We start from the raw sequence: 21,497 nt of genomic DNA, 5'->3' as shown, positions 1-21,497 counted from the left end.
GCTGTGCTTCCAGGAGCCCTCTGCCCAAAAGAACAAAGGCTCACGTACCCGCTACAGCTGGGTTCTGCGTACACAAGGGCTTTACGGGATCACTCTGGTCAGAGCAATGGCTGCTCTTTGAAAGCAGGGCCGCGTTTACTCTCCTGCAATGATCCCACAGCAAAGCTACTAGGTTCACAAGATCAGGCAAGGTCTGCACTGCCAGCTCAACCTGCTGGCTACATATTGAGCCGCGGCCCCTCGGCCTCATGCCTCATCATTAACAAGAAAGGGGCTGGAACTAGAAAGTAGCTGAGGATGTGGCGGATATAGGAGCGGAATGGAATGCAGCCTGTTCTTCAGCAGCTACGCTGGCACTGGAGCGGGGCCGGAGATACAGACTTGTTTCTGTCAAAATAAGACAGGCTTCAAAAGGGATATCCACTGTTCTGATCCTGACTGTGCACTGAATTTTAAACAATCAAGGGTTTTTCTTTTAAAATCTATTTGCCGGAGGTTCTTAGCGACGGAGAAAGACAAAACACAACATTCTGCATAAAAACCGCAGTACCACCGAAACACGGACTCGGGTTCCTACGCTTAAAGCATCAGACAAAGCCGGGGTATCATCTGCAATTCTCCCTTCCTGCACTCAGAGCAGAGCAGCTGGTGGGCTCTCTGGTTCTCGCGTGGTTCTGCTCTTGGCAGACCTTGCAAACACCTTTCTGATAGGAAAGTCCTCGGGTGTGCTGGAGGTGTGGGGAGGAGGGGCAAAGGGAGCCTTACAAGAGCTTTTTGTCTCCCCTGGGAACAGCTCAGCCTGTCTCTGCCATTACACTGCCTGGAGATCATGGTGCATTCCAGGCATGTCCCCAACCCAGCCCTGTTATGCCTGCCTACACTGGAGGAGCTGGGAGGAATTCTCTGCTGCACAGTTCGGTCACCTTCAGCGACTCTCTGCACCACTGAAGCCTTAGCACGGGCCAGGATCTGGCCCCATGTTGGGCATGGAGGCTCCCAATAGCAGGCTCCCAATAATCACTTCAATTCCTTGGTAAAGGGACATAATAGGCCAAAATCCCCCTTGGAGTAAGCAGATGCCACTTGGCTGATTTCCAAACAGTTGGGCCCACTTACAGCCAGGCTGAGCGTGGCCCATTTTTGTGGTACATGGCTGCATCCGAAACCCCAGCTACAGGGGTTCTTGCCGCAGCGAGGCACAGACCGGCCTATTGGTCTCCACTGCGGCATACGGGAGCAAAGTATAAACTCCCGTTAGTTAGCCCGCCGCATTGAGGGGGACTGCATGGTACACTGTGTAATGGAAACGTCCTTAGCACCAGCAAGTCCCCCTCTGAACTCCCGACATCCCTACGGACCCGGAAACGCCGGGCTTAACGAGGCAGCTTTTTGAACTTCTACATAATCTCCCATTCGCTCTCGCCTCGTTCCAATTTCCCCTATCTGCATCCTCCCCTGCACACCCTTGCACGTCGTTGACCTGTGGGGAGAGTGGCGAGGAGATACAGAGTCATTCCGCTCCCCTGTGGGGGCGCCTGGGGGATTAGCCTCCTGCCCTGACGTCAGCGGATTGCCCATCGCTCTCTCTGCATGCCTGGAGCGCAGCACCCCGGTTATCTAGCTGCCCTTTCAGGGGAAGAGCCAATGACCCCTCCTCACCAACAGAGTGAAGGGACCTCGCTCCTTGTGAGATTCAGACCAGGAAACGTGCCTTGCAATTCGCTTTTAATTGGGGGGGGAGGGATGGTAAAGTCATTCTCTGTATTCAATGATTGCTTTTCCCTTTCCTCGCCACTCCTTCCCCTGCTCAGCACTTATCTAGAAGGAGAGCAGCTCTTTCTTCAATCCCGCCTGCAAGCTTATGATTCAAGATAAGAGAGAAGTGGAAAAATCATTTCCTAAGGGCTCTTGCCAGGGCCTAATATATCCAGAGACCTTCCCTTCGCCTGGCCACGGCGGCTAGCTTTCGGGTCTTCGTCTTCTCTGAGACACTTCTAGCAGCTGTAGAGTAGCTGGGCTCCTGCCCCTGGAGAAGAGGTCAGAATGGTGACGGTCCGGGGACTTCAAAGACGCTCACATCGAGGAAAAACCCAACAGGGGAGGGGCAAATATCGTAGACATGAGGAAGAGGGGGAATGCTGACGATCTGTATTGCCTTAGGGGAGTGGAGAGTACAGAATTCTGTTCTCTGCTGGGAGGGGGCCAGGAAGATTTTTAGCCTTTTGCCTCAATCTGGTCAGCGGACTCTACTTCCTTTCCTGGCTCCCGCAGGCCTAGTTCTAAAATCCCACTCCCCTGCACTTGCCATAACAGCTCCCTGGTTGAAAACCATGGCCGGAGGCCAGACAGATGTGACTTCCAGCCCCCACAGTGTGGGACATGAGTCCCCACAGGGTCCGACATTACCCCCACCCTTTCCTCAGACACAAGCAGAGAACACAAGCCTTACCGCCAATTTCAAGGGAACTGTTGAATTTTCTCCTTAACACCTGTGGCATAGACATTACCTAGAAGAGAAAGGAGAGGAGTCGTCGTTAATCTCTGGGACTGTGTCCTTTCTCTCAAAGCGCTGTGTGAGGGGGGCACTGGATAGCCTTAAAGCTAGGCTCTCCGTCTGGGTTTAGGAAAGATACCAGTCTCCAACACGCCTTCACATGGTCATCCCGGTCAGAATCAGTCAGCTGAGTGTGTACCGGTGGGGACGCTGTGTTTACTAGCTGACTGTACCCAGAGTACACGGCAGGCGGGTGGGGGGGAGACACACAAGGGGAAAAGCAAAGCAAAGATCATTGTTTAATTCTTCCCCAACACAGAACTCTATTTGACAAGAGAAATCCTGACAGCCCTCCTGAAACTAATTCTCGTGCTAGGAAGCTGTACCTTAGACAGCACTTTGTTAACCTCCAGGTGAATGGTTGGGAGGCTGGCCACCATACAGAAGCCTGCATTCTCCAGAGGGCTACGAGATATTATTGCACATTCAGAATGAAAATAATGCAGCATTCGTAACAGGTACCAGATTTGTGGCCCGATAGTCAGAGGGACCCTCTATAATAGCTACCAAACAGCTAGCACCAGTGCAAACTGCCCTAAGCGGCTATGCCGTCATGCCTCAGCCCTGAGCCGGAGTAATCGCTTTAGCCCCGAGTCAACAAAGCATTTACGCGTCTGCTTAAGTCTACTCCGATTCAGCCATGTTTTGCTGACTAGGGATAATTTGAGTCGGTGGACCAGTGGCTGCCTCATAACACGCCCTGGTGGCCTCAGAACGGCCCTGCATGCGGCCCCTCCTCTGTTTCCCCTCTTGGATCCCCAAATAAACTCCATGCAGAGTTTTCCCAGTCAAACCACAACAGCCCTCCTTGGGGTCTGATTTATTAACTCAAAGCTCAGAACTAAACACCCCTCAACGGGGTACAGCCCAAATGCCCCGGTCTGGTCAGAGCCCTTCCTGCCTTAGCAAGCTATGCCCAGCCCTTCCTAGCTGCAGCCATTCTCCTGGTCTCAGGGTCTGCAGTCTCACTACAGCCCCCAGAGCTTCCGCCTCACTGCAGCCATCTTCTGCAGGAAATTCCCTGGTTCCCTTCAGGCAGGGCTCATCCCGTTATCAGGGCTGGCTTGGTCCCAGACTCTCCAGCCCAGGGCAAGCCACCCTGCTCCAGGGCCCTTTATGTAGGAGAGGACAGTGCAGTTCCCATGCCCATTACTGGCCTTTCTGCCGAGTCTGCCAACAGCAGCTACCCATTATGGATGGTGATACATCTGTGACGTGGAAATGTGTCCATTAGGAATTGGCTGAGTCCCCCAAGCACATTTCACACGGGTTGCCTGATGTCTCTTCAAAGGGTAGTGGCCAGAATCACTCCAGCCTACCCAAGGTTTCTCTGGTTTGTTTTAATCACCTCACTGACAGCCAGGAGACATCTGTGTACTCACTTTGAAGTCATTTGGTGATGCCATCTCTGAAGAGTCCGTACTTTGATCTCCTGGGCTGCTACCTGCGTTCCTGGGAGGCTGGAGCATAAACAGCTTGGGACAGGAGAAATGTAAAAGATTTCTATGACTTCTTCAGTGCCAAAGGACAAGCGAGAGGCACAGCTGTCCAGTGGGCTGACCACAGCAGCTGGGACATTTGCAGCGCTGGTTCTCCATGCCAACTCATTCACCGTGGTGATACCAAGGGAGCTATGAGTTACATTAACTGATGGCTCAAAGAGTGGCATTGAGTGAATAGCTGATCCTGTGGGTAGAGCACTGGGTACTAGGCCCAGCCCTGCTACTAACCAAGGTAACTTTGGGCAAGTCACATCACCTCTTTGTTTCCCCTCCCAGCGTTTGACTGTCATAGAATATCAGGGTTGGAAGGCACCTCAGGAGGTCATCTAGTCCAACCCCCTGCTCAAAGCAGGACCAATCCCCAAACAGATTTTTGCCCCAGATCCCTAAATGGCTCCCTCAAGGATTGAGCTCACAACTCTGGGTTTAGCAGGCCAATGCTCAAACCCCTGAGCTATTCCCCCCCACCCCAATCTTGTCTGTTTAGATTGGAAGGATGTCCCGTGAGCTCTTGCGCCAACTGGCAGAGTGCATAAGGGATACAGGAATCTCCGGGGTCTGGCATTTACATTCTGGTTCATCAAAGGGTGTCATGTGAGATGTCTACAGAAAGCCGGTGTCACACCGGTCATCAGTGTCATTGTGAAATGCGTGTGCGTGTGTTGTGGAAAGAGTTACGAACCTACACTGAAAATTATGTTCTTAAGGTCTAAGGACTGGTGAAAAGCAGGTTTTCTTTCAGACAAACATTTATCGGTCTGTTTACATGTAAATTAAGTCTTGTTTGGTTCACACTGGGCCTCCACTCTCAAGCCTGAGCCGAATGCTAATGAAGCTTGTGGAATCTTCATAGAAAGGAAATTCACAGGAAGAGGAAAACAGCAAGAGTTTTTCTGTTCAGGGGCAATATACTGAACTTCGGAAACCATATCTGAGGTACATACGAAATTCTGTGCATTCCTTCAGTTTGTGAGGACAACTTATCAGCAGGCTTGAGCCTATGAGAAGGGATCTCAACCAAACCAGCTGAAAACACCAGGGAAAGTACTTGGGGTAAGTTTGCTTTCTTGGAGGAGGTAAGGGAATACCTTGTTAGTTATGTTTGGCTCCAGAAAGCACATTCTGATTTTGTTTTATATGTAACCACTTGTTTCCAATATCCTTTCCCACTCTCACTTGAATCTCTGTTCTTTGATAATAAACAAATCCTTGTTTTCATCATAGACAGAGAGACTGGGAGTGAGCTAACAGCTGTGGTGATGCCAAGTTCCATCCTGCACGGGGGTATGTGCTGTTCCTTTGGGAGTGTTGTGAGAATTCAGTGGAGCAGAGGTGGGGCACTACAGAGGGGTTGGTGTGTACCCATTGCTAACCTGCACAGAGACAGTGAGGCCTGCAAAGGCCCGGCAGGCCGTGCTTGTGTTGCCAGAGGCTGTTGGTTTCAGGCATGGACAAGGCTGCTTCCCACTAAGGGCACGTGGTACCTCCCAACCCTGGCTACTCCGGGGGAGTGTCACAGTGTGGTTTTAGGGGCAGGGCTGGTCTCCTACAGTGTGTGTGGACAGTGCCTAGCCCCGTGGTGTCCTGGGACCTCTAAGCACCACCACAATTCCAATAACAACAGCCAGGAGATAAAATCCCCTTTTACAATATGGATCTCAGCTCCCCTTGGCTGACTGATCCTAAGAAGGTGGGAAAGTTCTTGTGTCCCAGTTTTAAGGGGTGGTACGCTGACATGGCAATGGTTGCGGCAGATGAGGATCTCATGTCTAAAATGAATGGGGAAAACTGAAGATTTCCTGTAACAGATGGGTGGGATTTCTTTCTTATAAAGGAGGAGGAGACAGCGTGCAGTAAACGAGTTCCTTATGAATAGAGGGCAAGGGGCATGTAAATATATGTGCAGTGTCTAGAGCACTGGAGTGGGACTCAGGAGACCTGACTTCTATTCCCAGGCCTGCCACTGGCCTGCTGGGTAACCTTGGGCAAGTCACTTCCCCTCTCCGTGCCTCAGTTTCCCCATGTGTGAGAGGGGGATAATGCTACTGCCCGCCTCTGCAGAGCACTTTGAGATATGCTGATGGCAAGTGCTGTAAAAGAGCTAGGGACTGTTATCCCAGAGCTGTTTTGTTTATACCGTATGTAGAATAGCACTTGGGTTAAGGGCCTGATGCAGGAACCGGCAGGGGAAGCTTTTAGTCCTGGGCTATTCCGGTGGTCAGACCAGATGGTCATAACCGTCCCTTCTGGCTTTAACACAGGGGTTCTCAAACTGGGGGTCAGGACCCCTCAGGGGGTCACATGGTTATTACATGGGGGGTCGTGCGCTGTCAATCTCCACCCCAAACCCCGCTTTGCCTCCAGCATTTATAATGGTGTTAAATATATAAAAGAGTGTTTTTAATTTGTAAGGGGGGGGTCACACTCAGAGGCTTGCTACGTGAAAGAGGTCACCAGTACAAAAGTTTGAGAACCCCTGTATCCCATGCACATCTGAATGCTGGGTACACCCTCTGCAGGCAGACACACTCACCTGTGTGCTGTATTTCTTCTTTGGCTTTTCCACTGGTTTCACTGTCAGCCCAGCAGCACTCAGAGCTGCGATTCGAGACTCTATATCGGAAACCTAAGAGAAAAAATGCACATAACTTCCCACAGGTGCGCCCCCAGAAACGACCACGGGAGCTGGGCAGATCCCAACCACCACCAATTCCTCTGGCGCCACCTCCACTGCAGCCACCGGCCCCAGTGCCTTGCCCGCCAGGTCCATGCCATGCTCAGCCCCCGCTGGGTTGGAGAGTGAGCCCACCCTGCACTTATTCCGCAGCAGTGGTTCCTGTCCCTCTCCGCCCTGAGTGTTGCAACATGGTGCATGGCATTGCAGCGCCACTCAGGTCTGGCCCAGCCGCCCCTCCATAGATGGAGACAGAAGGGCGGATGGGCCAAATTTGATTGGTGTTGTGACCTAGAGAAAGGGGGTCGCGGCGCCAGTCAGGTTTGGCCTGCCCACCCCTCCAGACAGACCAAACCTGAATGGCACTGTATCCCCCATGTGCAGGGTGCGCTACCACTCGGTTTGGGGGCCCTCGGCAAATTGCCCCCCGACTGCCCTGCTGCCAGTGATATACACTGTGCGTAATGTGCGTACGGCTGTGAAAACCACTATCAATATGGCAGTGTAAAGGAAACGCTCATTCAGAGTTTATTTTCTTACTGAGTAAATAATGAAGCATTTAGTCGTTGCCCCAGCGCTGTGTTTGTACAGTGCCTAGCACAGCTGGGAGTCTGGTCTGAGACTACAGCCCCTAGGCACTAATAAATAACAATGCAAGAACCAGCCTGACCTCGCTGGCTCACCCACTTTGTATAATTGAGCTATTACCTCGCTCTCGGCACGCTGCATCTGCACGGCTGCTGATGCCACTTTGTCCTCCAGCTCTGACAGCTCAGAGTCTGTGGTCCCGCTGTGCCGCGCACGTTCCTCTAGGTCCCTCGGGGTTTGGTCCAGCCCGGATGTCTTCCCAGCAGTCGTGCAGACCTGAAAAAAAGCCCTCGTGTGACTCACCTCGCAGTCAGGCATCGTCTGTTCTGCCGTCTTCCCATTCTAACCCCTGCAGCGTTGACACAGGCTGCTCTCTTATGTCTCGTTAGACAGTCCTCAGGTTACCATGGACTCAGCCCCAGATGGTCTCCATGACTGGCGAGATCAGCGCCGTATAACTGCAAACTTCTGTTTCGCTGAACAGTCTGTACCTTTGGACTCCTGCAGGGCTTCCTTCCCCTAAGTGACTGGGCCATTTCCTCCCCTTTGCTCTTTTTCAAAAGCAATTATCGCTATGGCGAAGCCGTAAAAGCTCCTTGTGAAATACCAGGACAAAACGCCACGACCTGAATGCGCGGTGTCAGCATCTGAGCAAGGATCCTCATGTCGTGCATCGAGACTAGGAGGTAGGCACTTAGAAACAAGCGCAGGCTGCTGTGTCCTGCTCCAGCATGTTTGTAAGGAGAAGAGAGAGCGAACAACACTGCCAGGTTGTGAACGCCTCCTGTCTTCTGTAGCTTTAAGAGCTCTGTGCGGAGTAGAGATGCTACACTTTGGGAGCTGGAGGCGTAATTAACTCACCAGTCCCTATCTATAGCATCCTTATGTTCTGAAAATACATTTTTGGGTAGGGATTCCTCCATGTGCCTACCAACAAGGTGTAGCATTCACATGCTGACTGGGGTCTATTTGAAGATATGTGTAAATGTTTCTTTCTAGATAAAAGGGTTAAAGAAACATTATTACCCATCCTAATACACCATTTGATTACTACTAAGTTTTCGGTTTATTGAAAAACGCTTATTCTTGATGATTCCCATCAAATTCTAAAAAAAAAAAAAAAAGATTGGCTTACTTGATTTTGAGAGATTTTCATGAAAATGTACCGTACATCATTTTATTGTTGCAGCTGTTGGTATTGTTATAGATCCAGTACAACCAACGTACAAAATAGTTGTATTCACAGCCCTTTTTTTTGGTCTAAGCTTCTTGGGGCAGACGCTGTCTTTTTGGTCTGTGTTTGTACCGCGCCTGGCACAATGACATCCTGGTCCCTGATTAGGGCTGCTTGGCACTATTGTAATACACCTAATAAATACAGGACAGTACCCGGCACAGAGGGGGTCCTGCTTAAGGCTATGATTTTGGCATGGAAAATTGTTGGTAAATTTCACGGCAGAGGTGCTGGAAACAATCACGGAAAGTCACCGAATAATGTGGTTTTCTCTACATCAACATACACATGTGTGTGTGTGTGGGTGTTTGGAAGGTAAGGCCCGTGGGGGGGAGGGGTTGGAGAGCAAACCTACTTGACACTTACCCCATAGTGGCGGTTCCTGTCCTGGAGGGCTGGGCCCTGCTTCCTGCTCTGGGTGTTCCAACCTAGCACACAGGGTCGCCACGCCATTTAGGTTTGGCCCAGCTGCTCCTCAGTCTCCATTTATGGAGGTGTTGCCGGGCCAAAGCTGAGTGGTGCTGTGACCCCATGTGCTAGGTTGCAATGCCACTTGGTTGGGGAGCCTAATCAAATGGGTTTTTATAGCTGTTTCCAAGATGTCAATGATTTTATTCAAATTCACAATTTCCATGACAAAACTGTAACCATGCCTGGGGTTCCCAGGCACCATTGTAATACACCTAATAAATAACGTACAGCGCCTAGCGTCATGAGAACGTAAAAACATAAGAACATAGTACGTTCGTACTGAAGAGTACACACATCGAACACTTGATTCTAAGTGTTATGTTGAACAGAAGTGCCACGACTACCTTGATACCCACAAGGACTGCGTCAACGTTTGATTGTACGAGACATTAATAACTAATATGCAAAATAGCCCTGTTAAAGTAAGAGTGCCAGCGTACCGCTCACACGCTTTGCTGAATGATCCCATCATCTTATTACTGCAAATAGTCTCTCCTCCCCCTTCCACGGCTCCCTGGCTTGTTTGTGAGCAGTCCAGACAGAGGCTACAGCAGCAAAGCCGTGCAAAGGGCACCCCAGGTTAGAGGGCTGGGGTGACACAGCTGCTCATTAGCCTGGATTGCACCCTGGGGATGTCACAGAAAGATCTAGTTGTACCAGTGAGGAATGGAAAGTGTCGGGGGAGGGGGTGTTGGTGTTGGTGTTGGTTGTAGTCTATCAGAAACACCGTGCTTGGAGACGACTAAGAGTTGAGAGCTCATCACACTGAACTCAATCAACACTCCCTGTAGTCTACAGTAGTGCTCCTCTGCCTTTCTCATACCAGTCTAGAGGTCCTCTGCCTTTCTCATACCCACTCCCTCTCATATTGTGCAATGTCTTGGTTCAGGCGGGGGGGGGGAGGGGAGCGATTCCCCTGACATCTGATTCTCAAGGCCCCTGGGGTCCTGACTCTCAGTTTAAAATCTTTGTTTTAACTCTTACGCCTCCAGAGCAAGGGGCTGTAGCCCCCCTGGGCATTTTGCTGTGCCCTGCACATCGGCATGAGCCCTGCCGATGAACAGCAGGGAGCCGTACGATTTCTTCAAGTTTTCGACAGACTTCGCCCCCCTCCTTCCCGTCTTTCCACCCTGCAGGGAGGGGAGAAGCATCCTCACCCTGGCCCTCTCCACTCAAGGAGTCCTGCCTGGCTCTCAGCGCCGGGGCTGTGATGTCTCACAAAACTGGAGCCAACGACCTCTGTGAACGCCACACGCAGCCAGAGAAAAAATGTATGTTAGCACATACGCGCACATGCGACAGCCCAAACGGGGGAAAGGGGGTGGCCGAGGACGAGGAGCTGTAATTAAAGGGCTCCCATTGTTCCTTGAGGGCTCTCAGCCGGAGATGGAAGTGGCTCTTATGGAGCGCTTTGATCTCAGATCAGACTTCGTCGAGTACAGCTGGGACAAAGGAACCGTCTCAGAACGCTAGCGACGCGATCCCATTAGCCGCCAGCCTGCACATAACTACAGGCTCCAGGAGCACGCTGCAAGAGGGCGGTTCATGCCCTGGCAGGGTATTTGTACAGCACCTAGCACCAAGGGACTTCAATCTGAGCTGGGATTTCTAGACGCTGCATACCGCAAATAATAAGGCTATTTGTTTTGCTTGCTGTGGTACACAATCTTCACGCAATCCCCCCCACCATTGCAGTTGGAAACACTCAAAGCCATTCAGCCCAGTTAGACAAATGCAACCGAGCAGAATTTGGTTCAGGGCTTTGGTGGCTGTTGAACCAAAGGGAAGCTGTTGAACCAGCTTTTTGATCACAGCCACAGCCCTTCCCCCGCGGTTTCCCCTTCCTCACACCACTCCCTCATTGTGGAAAGGCAGAAACAGCCACTGGGAGCTGCTCATTCCACTGGGGCCGGCCTCGCCCAGCCCCCCAGTCTACAAACACTTACACGAGAGGTCAATGGCGGGAAACGCAGCAGCTGAGTTAGGGTCGTGAAACGGGGAAGTCCTCGTCCACTCAGGTGCCAGTGGGGCGCACTGCTGCTAACATAGCTCTGGGAGCAAGGGAAACAGGACTTTCCAAATGGTTTTGGGGGGGTTCCAGAGCAGGAGAAGCAGACTTGCCATTCCCTTTCTTTCATCGTCTCCCCTCACAAGGGGTTATTATTATTATTGCATTTAGGAGTCCCGGTCATGGACGGGGGCCCATTGTGTTTGGTGCTGACAGAGCAACATACACGAGGACAGTAAGGCTTCTTTAAACTCTGGGGGTGCAACGTGAAGAGGAAGTAGAAGCCTAGAAGCCCGTTTCAAATGTTTGCTGGCGGCACGTTGTCCCGCACTGTAAAGATCCATCCGAGAACGTTCCCAGATTCCACCCAAGAGAAGGAAAGTGACCTCCCGGGCTGGCCAGCTTTAAATCAATACGGGGCAAATTCTTAAAGGAAACTCTGTGGTGTATCCGCGCGAAAGCCCATCCCTGAACGCCGCAGGTTGGAAACGTCAAGCTGACCCTTGTATACGTAAGGGACCAAACCAATCCACGATCCAAACACCCCCCAGACGCTGCACCTCTCAGACAGAACAATTAGAGAGACGGTACATAAATGCACACAGTGCTTTGGGGTGAGCGGTGACCGGGAGGACCTTGGCCATCATTACTGGGCAGTCTTTAACCTGACTACAATGCGTCTGGCTGCTCTGCTCTCTCGCCAGTGAGGCTTTGGTTTTGCATGGGAGGTGCTTTGGAAAAGATATACCCCTGTCCAGAGACACGGCCCGCAGCGGGCAGCCTGCCAATGGAGGTGGCTGTGAGCGGCTACACGAAGCGGGCAGAAAACCTGCTCTTCCAGCACAGCCCCCCAGAAGTGGGTGGTGCTGGCTAGGAAGGGGGCATGGCCAAGTGGCTGATCAGCACATCCACCCAGCCGTCTTCAAGGGCAGGTCTCCTATGGCGCCGCCAGTGGATTTTAAAGCTACCTCCCCAGGCAGAAACCCCGAGGAAGGGCACGTGGCAGCAAGATTGTCTATACTTCCCACTCTGGCACTCACACCTCCCTGCCGCAGGTGCAGGGCCTCGAAGGCAGGCAAACACAGGTCTGGGTCCTGGGTGGAGCTTCATTCCAAATAGCTTAGTTGGCACTGCCAGCTGTCCGGCGCTGGGCTGGAAAACGCTGGGTTGGATTAACTGCTGGGCCTTGTGTATTTTGGTGGGCAGGCCTGTCACTAAAACAGACAACAGCCGAGAGGAAGGATGGGCATTTGGATAAGGCAGTGGGTTGGGACTCAGGAGAGCTGGGGCCAATGGCGAGCTCTGCCACAGACTCCCTGGGTGAAGCGTTTAGGGCGGGAGTTGAAGGGAGCAGAGTTAGGCCCATCCGAAGTGCTTTTGAAAATCCTGCTCAGCCCTCTCTCTGCTTCAGTTTCCCCATCTGTAAAATGGGGCTAATCCTGCCTTGCTGGCTGATCTATTCAGACTGTACATTCTTTGAGGCGGGGATTTTCTCTCACTATGTGCCTGTCCAGCACCTAGCACAACAGGCCCCGATCTCAGGCAGCCACTGGAATACAAATCATTCATAACAGAGATGGCTGTGGCCCAGCTTTAGAGGCAAGTCCCAATGCTTTGCCTCTCTTCCTTGTGTGGCCTAAGAAGAAAAGCCTTCATTACTTGCATAACCCATGAAATTCGTGCCGCTGCTGCGGCCCCTTCCCGGCCACCCCAGGAAGGTGACACTTGCATCAGGCTGTTTACTTATCTTGCCTCTACTTTCCATTTGAGACATCTGCTTCTCAACAGGCAGCCCAGGGAAGCGGGTGGCTGTTATTTCCGGGACGGGTTCCCGGGGCTGAATGCTCCCTTCCCGTCCTCTAGCCCAGCTGTGTTCCTTGATGCTACACACCCCTGATTTATCAGGCCACAGCTGCTCTTGGTGGGCAGCCTTGACAAGCTGCAGAAAATGTTCCTTTTTCTGCCTCTTTCCCTGCGTCGTCCTGTTTGTATCCTAGGGTAGTGCTGATCTTACTAACTGGTCCGTTCTAATGCTGCACAGAGAGTGTGCTTAGCATCTAATTGCAACATATGGCTTCATGGTACCATGGGTCTGATCCTGGATATCAATACTGTCCAGATTCTGTGGGGATAGGAAAAGGCATATTACTTCAGCACCGCCAAAACCTAGGAGCAGCCCTTCTGAGGAGTATTGTCAGAGCTGGATGATAAAGCTTGTTCCGCGCCCACCTGTTTCTGGATCAAGCTAGTCAGCCCTGTATTTTGATACACTTAAAAACAGTAAAAAGAAAGACACCATCCTACTCCCTACTGATAACTTCCTAGATACCATGGAGATAGACGCAATATGAACACCATGGGCAGAAACTAACCAGTGTGCTTACAGGGTCGCACCCTAGACAAACATAGTTCCTGGCACAGCATTTAGCAAGGAGGTGGCTAACTCTGTCCATTTGATATTTTGTGGTGTACCTGTGGGTGGAAACAGAAATCTGTCTTTTCCAAGTTGCTTTTCACAGAAAAAGGAGTCTGTTTTTATGACAGTTCCTTCCTTTTGTGTGGCTTTTCCTGAGCAGACATGGAGTTGAATAAAAAATCCCAGATCCAATCTTTGGGGGTATTGGAAATGCAAACCTGGATCGGAATTTTGCAAGTGGCCCCGTTGTCTTTAACATGGATTGAATCAAAACCGTGACTGAGACCGATCTAGATTTTGGGGTGTTTTGAATCCAGATCCAAATGGCGCAGCTTGAGATCAAGTTTGTTCTCGGACACAGAGTTTTCTAACAAGAAGCATTTTCTAAATATCTGTAATGAACGTCGGGGGAATAAAAAGCACAGGCTCTGTATCTGCTACTGCCCTGTTTGTCGACCAAGCAGTACTGCAAATCTTCCTGGGATACCTTGACTCTAAGCATGGAGCCAAATTCTACTCTATAGCCAGATTCTCTCTGTCCTAGCCACTTTGTGCCCCTGGAATCTGGTCTGACCGAGCCACCTGAGAATTCCTTTGCAAAGGGGAGCTCTCAGGTAGCTTCTATCCCAACTGCCCCGCCTCTTTACTCCCAAGTGCAGGGGGTATGTTGGGGCTGGGATGCGCCTGCGTTTGCCAATTCATGATTGGTGTTTGGTCTTATGAGATCGTAGCCAGTTGACAAAGTTAGAGCAGACCCAAAGTTGCTCTTATTTATGCAAATGGACCCGGGCCAGTGCAGATGCACCATGAGAATCTGGGAGGTGCAACCTGATCCCTGAAGAGAGAATGTGGGACTCTGTTAAGTAGTTTTCTGGCAAAGAGCCGTTCAGCGAGGGTCCACCATATTGCTGGGGGATTGTGAAGAAGAGAACAGCAAGCTGTAACCCAAGGAGTGCATGTGAAATGCCGGCTGTCCCTAGAATTTAACTTCAGCCCCAGGCTGGGAGACAGATCTTCTCCCAGCACGCACACACACAAACTCAGCCCAGGCACCCCGTACAGCCACTCGCCACGGCTGAGTCATTTACATCTCCGCAGCCAAGCGTCTTCTTGCCGGATTCAGCTGAACAAAGAGAAAAAGGCCTCATGGAGAAATAAAAGACTCTCCGATCACGCAGATGAAAGCTGCTTTGCACAAGCAGTTACGTGCAACATAGCCCAGCCTCGCTCCTTTGATAGTGAGGCTGCTCATTAAAAGGAGACGTGTCAAAGTGCACAACAACAACAACACGGAGAGCCGGACAGAGGAGCCATTAAAACCCAAAGGAATGCTGACCTCTCCGCTTTGTTCTAATGGAACACCTCAGAAGGAAAGAACAACTTGTGCGAGGCCTGCAGAATACACGAGGCACCAGCCCTTTCTTCCTTTAATTAATATTTGACTCACTTCCCATCCTTTATGGGTTGCCATCAACCACTCATCACCAAAGCTGTCAATACAGACCGACTGAGTCATACAATTTAGGGATAAAAAAGACCTGTGAGCTCATCTCTTTGAGAAGGGACTGAGAGGAGAGGTTCGAGTGTATTAACAGCGCCGAACGCCTCTGTCTGCCGGGGCTTTTCAGCTTAATAAGAACACCAAGTGAATGACCCTCCTCCTGCAGAGCAGGCCTGTCTCTGGTGGGTTAAGTCAGTGAGCGGCTCTGCACTGCCCTGGCTCCCGTGCTGAATGGAACAGCTACTTTCTAGGTGTGAAAAAGTGATTCCAATACATGAAAGTTCAATACAGCACAAAGGACAAGGAAGGATTTATTGCAAAACCCGTCTGGGGCTTTTCATCACTGATGTACCCTTGTGCCACATACACTGCCAGGCCAACACGGGGGCCTGAGCCCAGTGCAGGGTGGGCTGGACACTGGGTACTTCCCTATGAGGGCTAATAGCTAGAATAGTCTAGGCAGGCCGCCCTGAAGACTGGAGGATCTACTCAGCAGCAGGTCCTCAGGCCCTGCCCAGCCACCAGCCCTTCACCTGCTCTTCAGGAAGCAGATATGGAGCAGGGCTGTCGCACACAGGATCCCCGCATCCAGCCCGATTGCCCAGCGGAACCTCTGCTTTAGGAGCGGCCGCGCCACCACGGAGGGGCCTGGATTTGCTCCCAGTAACACTGAGTGTCCCCACCGAGATGGCACGATCCGTGTCCGGGGCTCCAGTTCTTTCACTGGCAACGCAGGACACAACGCAGCAAGAGACGCCAAACGTGCGGGTCGCCTTGCTCCCTTTTGCAGTCCGATGGCAAAATCTGCTTGGGACTCTGGGAAGGGCTGCTCCAGGAGGAGGGGATGGGAGAAGTGGGGCTATGTTCCCGGAGGCTGCTCAGGAGACGTCTACACTTCAAAAAACCACCCCACAGCAGCGAGTCTCAGAGCCCGGGTCGACTGATTGAGACTCGCACTGTGGGGCTAACCGGAGCAGAAAACACGTCCCCGTGCAAGCTGGAGTCTGGGCTCCGAGACCCTCTCCCATCGCCAGTTTTCAGCGCCCGGGCTCCAGCCCGAGCGGGAGGCCTTCACTGCTCTTTTTAGCCCCACAGCGCGAGCCCGAGTCAGTTGACCCGGGCTCTGAGACTCGCTGCTGTGGGTTGTTTTCTTTTTTGGCTGGGCAGGTGTACCCTGAGCCCAGCGGGTTAGCACAGGCCCAGCTGACTGTCGCTCCTGAGTTCTAGCCCTATCTCCGGCACTTCCCTGACTTAGCACTGCGCGTTTACAGAGCGCCTGACAGCTGTTACTGAGCCAGACCTCATACCAGACCCTGCTCCCCAGCCCTTACAGCCACATCACCTCACTGATGCCCAGCCCCCCTTGGCAGGGCAGAGTGCTGGCATTATCTTACACAGGGAATCCCCCCGCGGATTTGCATGAGTTGCTGCTGCTGGGGAGAGCAGCTCCCCCTTCCCAAGCCACGATCCCTGATGCTGCAGAACATCATGGGGAGAGGCCTCCAATGAACTGAGGTTCCCCACCGCGCGCGCACACAAAACGGTGAGCAAATCTTCCATATTTTCACCCCTCTTCTGCATCAAAGGCAGGGGGCAGGATTTCACCATTATACTTCACTACATTCCCGCCCCCAAAAGAAGCGGGGAGGGCTTTGTACCCTCTCCACTAGCACTTTAGCAAAGCGTTTGCTGTTCTCAGCAGCCCAGACGAATGTCTCTGTTGAGTAGAAAGTGCGCACCCTCTTTGGTGTCCGATTAGACTTAGGGAGGGGAAAAATGCAGGTAGTTTCCTGGCTTCAGTTATGAGAATGATTTGTCTGAAATGCAGGCTAGGGGATTTGTGGGTTGGTTTATGAACCACCCTAAGTCATGGGTTCTTAACTTGGGGCTCATGCACGGGCTGGGACCACCTTGCACTTCCCTTATTGCTAAATGGGAGAGGGAAGCCGTGGGTGTGCGTGTCCCAGTATGGTATAGATTGAGAACAACTGCTCTAGTCCCCAGTGTAAGCATCCAGCCTGGGTGAAAAGGCAAAGATCTTAGGTGCCAACATCGAGGGTCCAAGATGGGGCGTAGGAACAGCCAATAGTTACTGGACTGTGGTGCAGTTATAGGATGTTAAGAGCAGAGGGAAGAGTAGGAACATAAATGGAAACATGGAGAATGGTGTGAGAATGGTACTGAGTTTTAGAGAGTAGGAAGCATGCTACCTTCTGAGCATCACTGGGTGGGTCACTCCTGGAGGAGCTCATTTCGGGTTTTGGTTCACCCTTCTTCTTTTCCTCCTCTTCCTCAGAAGAAACTCCTTTGTCGCTGATGTTGCTGGCTAACTCTTCCAGCTTCCTCTTCAATTCCTCCTCTTCCACATCTGCATCGGTGTGGGACTCAGGGGCCGGAGACTAGAGGTAGAAAAGCAAGCAATTCTCAGTCTGTTGGTGTTCATGCAATTTGAATGTTGTTGATATTTTAAAGCTTCCCGGGACATGTCTTGCTAGCAAAAGGATAAAAGAGAGGGTTTATTCAGTCATTTATTTGCTCAAATGTAATGCAATGCTCTTGGGTGGTTTGTCGGCAGCAGAATTCAAACCCAGGACCTCTGGATCTAAAAAAATACGCCTCTACCTGAGATGGCTGTACAGACTCATAAATATCGATGTGATCCAACCACTAGCGGGGGAGAGAGAGCCACACTCCATGGAGGTGGGTTACCTAATCACCACTTAGCATCTATCACTCATCTTCTCAAACAACTAGACCCTGGAGTCTTCCAGCCCACGGAACTCCGTGAGATTCCACAGGTAGTATGACTCCATGTCAGATTTCACATGCAGTATGGATTTCATGTGCAGTATGGCTGGGGGGCAGGGATAGCTCAGTGGTTTGAGCATTGGCCTGCTAAACCCAGGGTTATGAGTTCAATTCTTGAGGGTGCCATTTAGGGAACTGGGGTAAAAACCTGTCTGGGGATTGGTCCTGCTTTGAGCCGGGGGTTTGACTAGATGATCTCCTGAGGTCCCTTCCAACCCTGATATTCTATGACTCAGGGGCCAACTATCTTCATGCAGTTTAAGGCCATCCCTCACATAACAAATACAAGCTGGAGCACACAAGCGGCAGGTTGTATCCTACAATAAGTTAGCTTGATCTGAGAATCCAGGCTAAGAAGCACACAGTGCTATCAGATCCTGAGCTGGACAGGCACCAGCCTAGTCACTTAGAGCAGCCTATCCTAAAGAACTGACCTCTGAATAAATAGGGCTGGTTGAAAATTTTCCATCAAAACTTTTGACAGAAAATGGAGTTTTTGACTAAACAACATTTTCTTTGCAAAAAAGTCTCTGCTTCCTGCAGAAGATTTTGATTTTTTTGTAACAAAACAAATATTTTGGCTGAAACCCAAATGCTGAAATACGATGCTGTCACTAGATGCAGCATGGCCACAGGCTCCCATGATGCACTTCTTCCCTTCTGCAAAAGGGAAGAGTGTGGTGCATCATGGGAGATTAGTCTGGCCGGGGAGCCTGGCCTATCAAGGAGAATAGGAGCATGAGGAACACAAACTACAACTCCCATGAGGCACTCTGGCAGCATTTCCAACCAAATCAAAACATTTCAGTTTTTGACCAAAATATTTTGGTATTCAAATTTGTGCTGAAAAAAAAAAAATATCAAAATTTTCAACCAAGGAAAAACAAAAATCAAAAGACCAATCCAGCAGAGCTAGTTGAAAAATGGTAAGTAATTTTCTTTGCTCTAGAGAGGCACTCCATTTAAATCTTGGATCCTAACACCCCTAAATTTTGATGATGTTTGGATTTGGAGCAAGCACCAAACTTTTCAGCTTGAACCCATCTTTAATTTTAACCAGGGAGAAATTACCCTCCATTCAAGCCAGACCTGCACGAATCTTCAAAATTGTTTTTGTCCCTTCTACTGAGCTATCAAATGTCATATCAATTAACTGCACGATCCCACGTAAAGGAAGCAAAGTGCATAAATATTCTACAACTGGAAACTCAAATTTGCACTAAGTGACCTACCGATATACCAGCTGATTCAATGTCACAAGAGAATTTAAAATTAAATTGATCTTCCTTGATGGCCATCGAACAAGGGCAATAACATGGAAAAGACAAATGTCCTTCTCAATTAGAATCTGCTACTCACAACACACCGATTATTAGATTTAATGTAGCTATTGATTCCTGTGTCGTAACCCCAGAGTTCTCATCCATTCTGGAAGCATTTACAAACATATAGGAACATTCCTTAGATCAGTATAAATAAAACAGTCTTGTTCGTGCAGAGAAAGGACTGAAGTGGAGCTCATTCGAGCACCTGTCAGAACACCACTCGCACGTTTGATAACCATTCATTTTCCATTACATTCAGTTTTCCGATGAGGCTCACAAGCTGAAAAATGACAAGGGTCTAAAAGGTTAAAATAAATGGTTAAAAAGAGGAATCATCTGCCATTTGAAAACCATTTTAGCCTTCGACGCAGCTCCAGGACCTTTCTATCAATGGAAAGATGCACACTCACCAGCCAATGCTGTGCCCTTCTGGGCAGAAAGTTCTGTTCCTCTTTCAGAATGCTCCAGAGAGACTGAAGCGTGTGGCAGGTGCTGGGTGCTGGTGTACATTTGGGGAGGGACCGAACTAAGCACCTTGGGGAGTTGGGTTATATGTTAGTCTGTCTATTGGTGCAATCAACAGCCCAGGATTTAAACAAACGACTTCATCCCTGTCCTTTTAGCCATCACGTCTGTGGCGTGCAGCAGCCTGACTTACTGGGTGTGTCTACACTGCAATCGGGAGATGTGAGAGCAGAACAGCAGGAGTTAGCTTTAATCAAGCTAGAATGGGCGCAGCAGAATGGTTGGTGGCGCAGCTGCCTCCCTACAAGCCTGCCTGGAATCCTGGGTATATGTACCCAGGCTGTAAGCAGTGTAACACTCCTGATTGCAGTGCAGACATACTTGCTGATGCAGCCGGCAGCACTATCCACCTCCTAGATATACAGAAGCACCTCTCCTCCCCAAGTGCTGAGTTGTACAGCAGATTTCTTGTCTACTGCCTATGTAACTGGGAGCCACATCTCCTGACGATGCAACGCAAGCTGCTTCAAAGGAGTTTGAGGAGACTGCGAAAGGAAATGCTTTCGCCTGTGGTGCATAGCCCCCCCAACTCGGCACTGTTACCTCTTCTGAGTGCACCAGGATTCTTTCCTCCAGACGGTTCAGCATGTGTTCAATAGCTGACATGCGTTTGTTGAGTTCAAATATCTACGGGAGAGGAGAGAGAAAGGAATACAGTATAGAACAGGCCCCACCACCAGCACCAGAATACAGTCCAGGGCAGATCTAATCAACAGAATGGAGAATATGGCAGAGAACAGAGCCCACCACCGGTGCCCCCGGCTAAGCATGAAATGCAGAACAGATCACTAAAAGAAAGACAATGGTTGCACTTTTCAAAAGGGCCTAAGGGAATCCAGAGTAGAGCTGACCAAATTTTTCAGCAAAATTTTTTTTTGGGACGAAAAATGCAGATTCGGGTTGACTGAAACATTTCACAAATTCATGTCAATTTCATCATCTTGTTTCGGTCAACTAGAAAAAAATATTTTAGCAAAAATTGAAACGTTTTGTTTTGACATGCTCGGTGTGATTTTTCAGTTTGAAATGACTTCCAGTTCCAAATTTCCATTTTATCTAAACGATTTAAACTGTTAAAAAAACAACACCCCGCTTCAAATCAAACCCCAACTTTTCATTTTGGGTTGAACTCAACGTTTTGTTCAACCTGAAATGAATTCTTCTTTCAGCTTCTCATTCTGACAAAAGTTTTTTTTAAAAAGTTGTTTTCGGGTTGGCCTAACACCATTGTCTCTCCCTGAGTTTCCAGAAAATTGTCAGTGAACCAAAACACCAGTTATTGGCATAGATGTATCTACTCAAGAATACAAGTCAAGGGGCTTAGTGTAGAATGAGGTAGGAAAAATAATATGCCTTTCAAATGCCCTTGGATTTGTTCCACTTGAATCTTCATGGCAAACTTGGATTGGAAATGCCAATATCAGAGAGAGGATAGGGAGGGAGGGCGGTTTGCCTGATGCAGGGTTTGCCTATTGGCCAGTCAGGACATTGGGCACTCCATTGTGTTGCCAGTGGTCCCTGAGCCTTTCCATTATTATTGCCCCTGGGCCAGTGAATGGTGTCAGAAAGAAAATCATTTCATGTTCATTAACACACTGGGTTAGATTAAAGCCTGGCCAAGGTTCCACTTCCCATTGATAAACCTTTCAGCCGGCTAGCACCACATCAGCCTCTCTCTAATACACCAATGGAAATGCTTGAAAGAAGGTAACTATTCACCATGACACTTTTTGAATGGAAAACCACACAAAGAAGTGTTTCCTTTGAAATTTTCTGATTTTTCAATTAAATGAAAAATGTTCATTTTTGGTTTTCAAAACCCAAACGTTTTCCAGTTTTATTTATTTATTTTTGGCTGGTCTGTCCAGTGGAGAAGAGAGGACAGAAAACT

At 50.0% G+C, this 21,497-nt stretch overlaps 1 protein-coding gene across 1 annotated transcript in view; it reads right to left on the bottom strand.

Moving 5' to 3' along the window:
- The window catches only part of LOC112107635 (melanophilin-like), a 63,392-nt gene that overhangs the window by 2,367 nt on the left and 39,528 nt on the right, over positions 1-21,497 (bottom strand). Inside the window, exons 9-14 of the mRNA XM_026654000.1 lie at positions 20,150-20,233; positions 17,159-17,347; positions 7,439-7,594; positions 6,590-6,682; positions 3,937-4,029; positions 2,450-2,507 (exon numbers count right to left, since the gene is read on the bottom strand). Of these exons, the coding sequence (XP_026509785.1) occupies positions 2,450-2,507; positions 3,937-4,029; positions 6,590-6,682; positions 7,439-7,594; positions 17,159-17,347; positions 20,150-20,233 (673 nt within the window). The remainder of the gene's footprint in view (positions 1-2,449; positions 2,508-3,936; positions 4,030-6,589; positions 6,683-7,438; positions 7,595-17,158; positions 17,348-20,149; positions 20,234-21,497) is intronic.

The sequence above is a fragment of the Terrapene carolina genome, unplaced genomic scaffold (genome assembly GCF_002925995.2).
Source record: "Terrapene carolina triunguis isolate 2854851 unplaced genomic scaffold, T_m_triunguis-2.0 Scaffold175, whole genome shotgun sequence".
NCBI lineage: Eukaryota > Metazoa > Chordata > Testudines > Emydidae > Terrapene > Terrapene triunguis.
This window is presented reverse-complemented; position numbering and strand designations above follow the sequence as displayed.